The 10,751-nt window shown below is 34.8% G+C and overlaps 1 protein-coding gene across 1 annotated transcript in view; it reads left to right on the top strand.

Moving 5' to 3' along the window:
- Positions 1 to 2,968: 2,968 nt before the first annotated feature.
- The window catches only part of LOC100370058 (coiled-coil domain-containing protein 33-like), a 93,426-nt gene continuing 85,643 nt past the window's right edge, over positions 2,969 to 10,751 (top strand). Inside the window, exons 1-3 of the mRNA XM_006815400.3 lie at positions 2,969 to 3,099; positions 4,582 to 4,941; positions 7,006 to 7,520. Coding sequence (XP_006815463.2) covers positions 4,662 to 4,941; positions 7,006 to 7,520 — 795 coding nt within the window. The 5' untranslated portion in view covers positions 2,969 to 3,099; positions 4,582 to 4,661. The remainder of the gene's footprint in view (positions 3,100 to 4,581; positions 4,942 to 7,005; positions 7,521 to 10,751) is intronic.

Genomic DNA, 10,751 nt, shown 5'->3' with positions numbered 1-10,751 from the left:
CGTGACCAAGACAATACATCATTCCTATAAGTTACACCCTTTAGTGACAGTGACGTCAAAATGGCGTATATGGTGGAATGGACAAATGTGCTTGATTGTCAAATCGTTCGTCATCTAGAAAACGATTACAGACTGTACAGATTAAAATGATATCGACGCTGTTAACGAACTTCGTGCAAATTTACGTGGTGGACGCGCTTCGCCAGATTATTTAAGAGAATACTAGGAATCAAACAAAAACCTTCAGAAATACAATGTATACAGGATAAACACAAATATTTGTTCTTCCTAACTCATAACAATATTTTTTGTTCACTCTTAAAAGAATATATTTGACACAAACAAGAATATCCTATACAACTACACGACGTGGTGACTTCAGTTATCTCTTCGCAACCAACAACGGCTTCGTAATATGACTAGTCTGAGTTTCCACAAATGAGTTGCGAAGTTGCTTGGACGAATTAATACGCGCAATTGAAATCCTCTGGGGTATATTATATGAAATCATCCAAATGGAAATTCCTGACAGTGTTAAGAGTCTCAAAAACGATCACCTGCAGGCCAAATGTTCTAATTGGAGATTCTCTATCAACTGTTCATGTATATATATATATATAACTTTTGAATGGTCTAGTACGGTTATACATATCCACACTGAAAATGGCGCTAAGACGACACTGTTAACTATCGGAGTGATTCCACTGCTCCAGTGTTTGGGACGCTTTTCACAATCATTTTGGTGGATGCTTTTGGAAATATAGAAGAAAACAGACTAGATTTTAACTTGGATATTCAGTTTATAGTTTGTAAAATATATTACAAATAAACTGTAGTTTCTCAACAAATCAATGGTTTGTTTGAAATTCTTGCCAGTGTAAAGCATCTTAAATAAACGGTAAATCAAAAGTTAGGATTATAAATTCTCTGTTTACGTCACTGTACTGTTACCTTATACATGCATGATGCAGTTTTCATGAACTTTTCATAACTTACGTCTATTTCAACATTTAGCGTCTATGCTTTTGGAAATGTTGATGAAGTGCAGCTAAGTTCAAATATGAATAAACTTTTCATATTCTTCATGATCAGTTTATGAAATATATTATCAAAAAACGTGAAAATCTTTATTGTGTATTCATCGATTTCGCGAAGGTGATAAACACTGTCCTAATGTAAAAAAAAAAATAGGTCGTGAGTACATTTTTTTAAGTTGACGTTTTGGTGAAATCGTTATGATTTCATATGCTTGGCTGCACACTGCGATCAGACAACTCCGTGCCTGTAACCCCGGGGTAAACACCACTCAAATATTTAATTTTGTGGGACACTCTATTTAATTTTCTATTTGCTACGAATGATTATCAAGTTGGGTTATTTATACAAAAAAGAGAACAAACTGAGAAATAAACATCTGATTACAATAATAAAAACATGATGAGAGGCGGATGAGTTCAATTGAACTAACATTTCCAATTATGAATGCTCTGGATGGTGTAGATCCGTAAGTACTTCTTTGAAGTGTTATGCGTTTTGTTCACGCGATAACGTCCTTATATACTCACAAATACTGAGTAGTTGTATAGTTTACGAAGTACAATAATCCCAACTTCTAAAACATGCTCAAACGCATATTATCGGGGTATTTTGATAGGTTGGACTCCAGGCGTTTCGCAGGCACTTTAAATGCACCGCACGACTTGTGCAGGCATGAGAAATTCGGCGGATGGTAATATTTTTCCATCATTGTTACATTCGGGACGATGTCAGTGGTGGCGTGTCACTTGTTTGACATCTATCAAAAGTGGGTATGATTGTTGTTCCTTTAATTTATTTTTTCTGCCAGTCTCTCTGTGAGATTTTTCTCTGTACATAGTTCCCCCTGCTGAAATTCTAATGGTCAATCCCTTGGGAAAATATCTACACACATTTATTAGGGAACTTATATTAATTGGAGGTACAAACAACTCATAGAAATGTCCCAAATATAGGCGTTGATCATTAGACACTGTGGGAAGGGGTGAATGTGTGTGTATGTGTTAGATCTGTCATTTCCTCCCTGTCGTTTTTCATTCATTACTTTCTCTGTGCTAGTTTTTGTTGTTCTCAATTTACTGCCGGGAGCCATGACTATTACTGGCATTTTATTCATTTCAGTGTAATGACTAGAGGAATTTAGTAATCTGCAAATATTTTATTCACATGATCACATCCAATGACAATTAGTTGTATGGAAAACCGGGAGAAAATCTAGGTGAATTGTTGGTGGGTTCCAGTTCATATCTACTAGTTTCTCATCTTTTACTAACCACCGATCAAGTTGTCTCATGATATAGTTACCAGTATAGTATGTCGATTTGTACTAAGAGGGCAATATTCGGTCAGCAGAATTCTGTTCACCAGATAAAAAACCTCTGTCGTAAATGGTGAGCAAAATTTCCTCTTGCAACAGAAAAATATCTAAACTTTGAACTTAATGTATAGTATGTAGAAGATTCGGTCACTATATTTAAAAGTAAGGCTGGGCTTTGAAATCTGGTATGGAAATATACCGCTATATTTATAAGAAAAAAAGATGAGTTCTAGACACTCAAGTACACGAGAAGAACCCTCCTCGATTTTAAATGGTCAACCCTAAATCTTTATCAAGAAAAAATGTAGCTCATCTTTTACGACAAGGTGTCTTTATCTGATTTTGGTAAGAAAATTCGACTGACGAGCAAAATTTTTCTCACCAAATTTTGCTCTGCTCTGAAACCAACATTAGGCCTAACGTTTGCCCACCACTTATTCATTCTCATATTTATTAGGGAGTATCCTTAAAACAAGCCATTGAAATCACAAAACACTCAACATGTCAATGCGCATCTCATTAAAAACCAATCGAATGACCTTGGATGACCTCGTAATTTGCATAAGCCGTCCGCCATGTTGTTTGTTGGTAATGCAAACAAATGAAAACCAAGTCAACAGCACGCATGAAAAAGAATGCTGAGTGACTGGTTACTTAGCTGGTTTCAACGATCAGTTGAGGGGGTATATAGTGGCACAGATTTAGTATTCATCACTGTTTTTGTCCTTCGTCGTTTTTAAAGGAAGGTTAGTATTTTTCACTATTTTAATATAACTGTCGTAGCGCAGATTTAATTTGCTGTGACATCAATCGTCCGTGATAGGATTACCTGTGTTCATGTATTTAGCACCTCAGGCGACCTTCTGTTATGAATACCCGTACCAGAGGGAATTAACCGGTACTCACGTTTCAATCCAGTGTCTTCTTTGGCACATAGCCTTGGATCATTTCACAATGTTGTGACCTGGTCTTGTACGTCTAAATTCCCAAGGGAAAAACACAAGTGAGCGTATCTCTCGGGACAACCATCGCCATTCAGTGAAAATGCGGGCGACTGAAGCCTGCTCGGCACAGCTGTGTAGCTGCATTTCTCGGCGAATATTTAACCTAAATGCGACCGATCAAATTTATTTATGGTGTACAAATGTTAAGACAAGTATCAAGTACTCGACATGTTCGGAATCTGAAAAATTGAATGTAGGAAAATACTCGTATATAGTTTAGTGGAAGACACAAAGTTAAATAAAAATTGTTTTATGTAGACTACATACTATATACTTTTTCTGTGTAGTAATAATAATATTATAACCAACCTTGAATGCAGATCTAATAAACAAGCACTTGAGCATGTTTGCTTCTCCTTAACAATGATATACTCAATAGTATATGTACTTATCTATTTAGTTATCCTACTATTTTTTTTTTTTTCAAAACAAAAACGGACGAAATTGCGGAAGCCAATGAAAAGTGTGAACACAATTAAGTTAATGTCATTGCACAATTTATGCAAGACGCTCTCGTATATTAACTTTAAGAAAACAAAATATGAATTCTTTGTAAATTTCTAGTAGTTTAGTTTACTAATTTTGGAAAATGGTAGCCTGGGACAAGAATTAGTAGTCTGTGTGTCTTGGGCTATCATTAATAAGCATAAAAGAACCTGCATGTTTGGAGCATGGAAGCTGTGGGTACTTAGCTCTACTTGTTCCTATTTTCAGCAATTGTGGCCCTTATTCTGTGAAATTTGTGGCTTTTTCTCAGGATTGAATAAGTCTGAAAAAGGTGATAATTACAAATCTTTGCAGAAAAGTCACAGAAAAGTCAAAAATCTCGCAGAAGAGTCAAAAATCTTGCAGAAAAAAGGGGCCAGAAAAGTCAAAAATCTCGCAGAAGAGTCAAAAATCTTGCAGAAAAAAGGGGCCATAAATGTTAAAAATGAGCTCAAATTGAGTGATGAACCAACATCAAGGAGCATGAAGCTAAACGTACCATTCGTACACATCAGGTAAAATTTACCTACAGACACCTTGTTTTATGTGTTCAGTATTTTCCTGCAAAGTTCTGAAAATCAGAAATGTAAAGTTTTTCTTTACTTTTACATTTCGGTTTTTACTTTAAATACTTTTTGTTCTCACATTTTTTGAACAATTTAAAAAATCCTAAAATATATTTTGATTAACTCTTTTTAAAATTGACTGCTGAACAAACTTATTTTTCTTTATTTTCAGTAGTGTGCCATTAAGTGTTTGCTGTTGGTGTTTACACAACTGCCAGGATTTCATTGTGATCAGTAAACTCTGCAGACAAGATGGCAGCTATGAATGCTCTTAAAATAGAGACAAAGTCTCTAAGATTTGCATTCCAGATCACGGACATAACTTTCAATCATAATGGTAAATTTTATTTGAAACTAACAATCGTAAATGCTACTGGTGAAGATGTTGGAATAAGCGACGTGATGGTCATATATGGTGACAGTGATGATCCCATTAATGACTACACCGGAAATACGGATGAAATTGTACAGCTAAATAAAGAGGAATTCTATAAATTTCGAAACAATAAATTCACTTTCATATTGCCTAAAGGTGAGTTCAATCAATCTTGTTATTGCTATAAATCCATATCATTGTTTTCTTTAAATATTCTTTGAGTAATTTATTTTTGTGTCATAGTCGTTATGCCGCAGGCATTGAATTTTGTATATGTTTCATAGAAGCCATATTGCACATGACACAGTGCAACAACTATGGTGCTTCATTTACATGCTTCAGCCAAAAATGCAGAAAACATTTAATATTAAAGAACACAAAAAACACTTTGCCGAAAGAAAAAGAGGGTACAAAATTTCACTATTCAAGCAATAATTTTCAATTTAAAAACTGGTGAAAATACATAAAAAGGCTATATATAGCACATTTTTTATTCAGACTTTCAAATTTCCAGTCACAACTGGTAATAAAACGCTTGGATATTTACATTTCACACTAACATCATGTCACACATATGCACTTGAATTCATATATCAGTATGATTCAAAATGACAGTTTTCATGATAAAAATGCACTTTTCTGCCATTCTGAAACAAACCTAATCTTGGGTATGCATGGGCGGATTTCATTGAAACTTAATACAACCATAGACCCTATGATAAAACATTATGGTACCTTGATGCACTTATTTTTTGTGTGAAACTGATTCAAATTGACTATTGCCGATTACATTCCAACTTTTCTATAACCATATACATATACTATCCCTGTACATACCACGGATTCAAGACTGATTCAAATTGACTATTGCCGATTACATTCCAACTTTTCTATAACCATATACATATACTATCCCTGTACATACCACGGATTCAAGACTGATTCAAATTGACTATTGCCGATTACATTCCAACTTTTCTATAACCATATACATATACTATCCCTGTACATACCACGGATTCAAGACTGATTCAAATTGACTATTGCCGATTACATTCCAACTTTTCTATAACCATATACATATACTATCCCTGTACATACCACGGATTCAAGACTGATACAAATTGACTATTGCCGATTACATTCCAACTTTTCTATAACCATATACATATACTTATCCCTGTACATACCACGGATTCAAGACTGATTCAAATTGACTATTGCCGATTACATTCCAACTTTTCTATAACCATATACATATACTATCCCTGTACATACCACGGATTCAAGACTAATACATATACTATCCCTGTACATACCACAGATTCAAGACTGATTCAAATTGACTATTGCCGATTACATTCCAACTTTTCTATAACCATATACATATACTATCCCTGTACATACCACGGATTCAAGACTGATTCAAATTGACTATTGCCGATTACATTCCAACTTTTCTATAACCATATACATATACTATCCCTGTACATACCACGGATTCAAGACTAATACATATACTATCCCTGTACATACCACAGATTCAAGACTGATTCAAATTGACTATTGCCGATTACATTCCAACTTTTCTATAACCATATACATATACTATCCCTGTACATACCACGGATTCAAGACTAATACATATACTATCCCTGTACATACCACAGATTCAAGACTGATTCAAATTGACTATTGCCGATTACGTTCCAACTTTTCTATAACCATATACATATACTATCCCTGTACATACCACGGATTCAAGACTGATTCAAATTGACTATTGCCGATTACATTCCAACTTTTCTATAACCATATACATATACTATCCCTGTACATACCACGGATTCAAGACTAATACATATACTATCCCTGTACATACCACAGATTCAAGACTGATTCAAATTGACTATTGCCGATTACATTCCAACTTTTCTATAACCATATACATATACTATCCCTGTACATACCACGGATTCAAGACTGATACTTTGTATCGTTCATCACAATTCTACCATAAATACACACAACTGGATCTAGCATGTAATTTCCATACACAGTATTTAATTTCAGTTTTATCAACTATTTCCCAATGAGGACTAAATATATTTCATGTCCTAATTTCACTGGTTTTGTAGTATAGATATGAACATAAACATGAAAAGTTCATATGAAAAATCGATCTCTCCACTGGATTTTTAATTGTATCTGTTTTTTCAGGTTTTTGCAAGAACGATATGAAGCATGATATAGTATTATTAATTGAAGCTTACGTAGAAGATGAAGATGATAAAGAATTCAAGAAAGCTGGAGAAGGGAAATTCGCTATCTACCCCCGACCGAATGAGCCTAAAATTAATGTGTATGCTAAGAAGGGGGAGGACTATTACAATTATAGTGGCATTATGACATTATTCAGAACTCTTGAAAAAGAACCGATTACAATGCATTGTGGGAGACTCAAATACACTGTCACATTATGTGAGGCAGATCCTTCAGCATCACCGACTCCTCGAACTCCGCTACCAGAACCGGAGCCAGAACCTCAACGGCAACCTACTCCAAAGGAACCTACACCACCACCACCCAAGGAACGCACACCTACACCCCCTCCACCTCCACCACCTGAAAAGAAAACTCCACCTCCACAAGTAACTAAACCGGCAAGGCAGCTTCCTGAAGATGACCGACTTTTTATCCCTTCTCCGACTCCACCACCTGGGGCAGGACATCGTGTAAGTATTTACTTTGGTTTTTTTAGTTTCACTGGTAATTAGTCCCCAAGCCATCAGTCTGTATCAGTCTGTCCAGAGTCATATTTCAGAATCCTGTGAACCGATTTCGTTCATTTTTTGCATGTGCCTAGTACATTATGTGGGACATATGCACATGCAGTGGTTTAGTGATTCGATTCAAAATGGCTGACTGGCAGCCATCTTGTTTTTTGAAAATGTTGTATTTTGGACATGCTTTGTCAGTTGTCATTCAAACTTGGTACATAGATTTTACATGTTAGGATACATGTCCATGACGATTTATTTCGCAATTGGATCAAAGATGGTCGACTGGCAGGCATCTTTTTTTTTTTTTTTATGTTGTATCTTGGACGTACTCTGTCAGTTTTCATTCAAATTTGGCACATACATGTACTTTATACATGTTAGGATGCATGTCCATGACAATTTGTTTCAAAATCTGGTCAAGGATGGCCGATTGACAGCCATCTGACTTTTTGGCCTTACTACTATATTTCCACAATTTATGTACCATTTTCATTCGTATTTGGCACATACATCATACATATCAGTGTGTTTCATAATCAGATCAAAGATGGCCAAATAACGGCTGTTTTTATTTTTGGCCATATTACTACTACACGGAACACGTGTTTTGATGTAATCTGTTGTATACGCCACTTGGAACTCAAGTTTCAAGGACACGTTCGCGACAACCCCTCCGCTTTAATATGACGAGCACAAAGAGAACTTTCAAAAATTTAACGGGGACTGTGTCATTTTCAATGACTTGTTCTATATCAATACTTGTAATATTGACACACTGCATTTCAATTCAACTGTGGAATACTCGCAAATATCAACAGGCCTTACCGTTTGAAAATGTCTGGCAAGCTAGAAATGGTTTTTCATAACACAATATTGCAAGTGATTATAGGTGTTATGCTATTTAAAAATGTGTTCAAAATGTTCTGAATTTGGAGAGTTACGGGGGTCTAGTTCTGTTTCTGCCTCTCAGATTTTTTGTATACTGTTCCCCTAATGCTATTCTAATGTATAACAGATAAAAAGTCTGAAGATCTGAGTGAACACTCGGAAATATCTTCATAAGGTTTCATGTGTGTACTAGATAAAATGATCATTCACACATAATATTGAAAATACATATCACGTTTTTAATCACATTTAATTTAAATATATGTATTACTGTTTTCATGCTGCCGATACAAAGGTTGAATAAACATTATTATTATTATTATTACCAGTAGAAGCTAATATTTCATATGTGTAGATATTTTAGCACATATGTCAGTGACAATGTTTTCAAAATCAAAATCTACAAAGTACAAGTATTATTCAGTCAACAGTATGTGGAATTTTTTTAATTCACTGTCAATCTGTTGTTTTAATAAAACCTTGACAATGGAATTCAATAAAACAGACAAAACATGTTACTTTCACTTCACTTCATTTTGTTTTAGTTTTTCCAAACCGAGAATGTCATCTCTGTGAAAATAAATAAAATGACATTATTTTTACTTTTAAATAGTGTTCTAACTTTAAACCAGTGAGTAACAGTGATGACTTTTGTAACATTCCGTGTCTTTCTGAATGTAATTATAAAAGAACGACTTTTGATAGCCACAAAAAACCAAGAAAACAAATGCTTCTGGTCAATTTGATTTCTGTAATAGACACGCACTAGGTGGTTTTCTATTTTTTGTTTTTTCTGAAATTGAATTTAAATTTTCTTCATTCATATTTTAAAAAATTTTAACAAAACAAAAAACATTTTCAACTAAAGCGCACTAGTATATATTTTTTCTCCACCCTACAGTATTTTATGTACTATATATATATATACAAAGTCAGGACATTATATACATGTAATGACAGCATTTTGTATAAGAGTTGTAGTTAAATGGAAGTCTTTACTACTTTTAAAAAAAGTGACAGTTCTGCAACATATCACCCAGCTATCCTAAGTCGTAGATTGCAAAACCTAATTAAGCTGACATATGCTTGAACGCACTATTTGTCTTGTTATTGTTACTTTCTTACAATGTATTTTCGGATTGAAATAGATTGTAAATAATAGACCATTTGAATGTGATTTCACATTCTGCACTTTCCATTGTTCATTAAACGTCAATTGCACTCAGCTGTCATGCCTGGATTAGGCTTGAAATGCTTGAATAAAATTTGAAATGCTTAGCTGTAGCAGGGCTCTCGTCAACAAGAGCCCTTCCTAGATATACAAACATGTGTCAACATCGCTGACGATAAGGTTGAAGTGGTTAGACACGTATGGCAACATGGCTGCCAGTAAACAGGAAGTGTCTGAAATTGACAACACAAACTCTGGAACTGGCACTCCAGCCAGGGGGAATTCAGCCTCCAAAACAAATAGCCCGACAAAAGGATTGGAAAACTCGTCAAGTGATGTGCAAGCTAAGGCTGATAGAGTCTCACAAAATGGATCAAATCGCGGTCTTACACCAGCAAATGATAACAAGTCTCCGTCGCGGTCATCAGAACTTAGTTCAAGAAATTCATTACTTGGGGGTGGAAATCCTAGCTCCGAGCAGAATAATAATCCCACGAATGAACAGCGTGGAATGTTTGCGTCTCTGCTATCACTACAAACACTACCACGGTCACAACAAAACAAGGAAAGAGAAAAGGTCGGCATCATGTGTTTCTATTTTCGTGGTTTATATGTACTTTCTCAGTATATGTACAGCTTAATTTAACAGTTTAATGAATGTTATTTATGACTGACTCTGCATTAAGTGAAATTAGATTTGCTGTTTGTAATAATTGTCATGTATTATAGCAACTTACAACTTATCGAGTAAAGTAGGTCATTTCATGCTTAATCTATTCTGTTATTTATGCATATTTAAGCATAAATTCAGCTTAATTAACACTGTTTATTGTCCATGAATCTGAATATAAGTTTCATTTGTGTTGTGAAATACTTTACAAAGAAGGTAGACCTACATATCTGTAATCTTATGGTAGTGTCTCACCCTAATTAGGGTACACCATTGGTTTAGTATCAAAAAAGCAAATTGTATTTATAACTCATTTTGTAGTTGTATTTTCCACAAAACGTAGTTGAAGCCCTTTCACCTTTGAGTAATTTGACCAAAAATCAAATCTGAAAGTTGAAGCATTTGACTAAGTTATTTGTTGTCTTAACTACAACAAATTCTATCATGCACCAAC

This window comes from Saccoglossus kowalevskii, chromosome 10 (genome assembly GCF_978046115.1).
Source record: "Saccoglossus kowalevskii chromosome 10, keSacKowa6.1, whole genome shotgun sequence".
Lineage (NCBI taxonomy): Eukaryota > Metazoa > Hemichordata > Enteropneusta > Harrimaniidae > Saccoglossus > Saccoglossus kowalevskii.
Note: the sequence above shows the minus strand (reverse complement) of the source record. Positions and strands in the feature narration are given on the sequence as shown.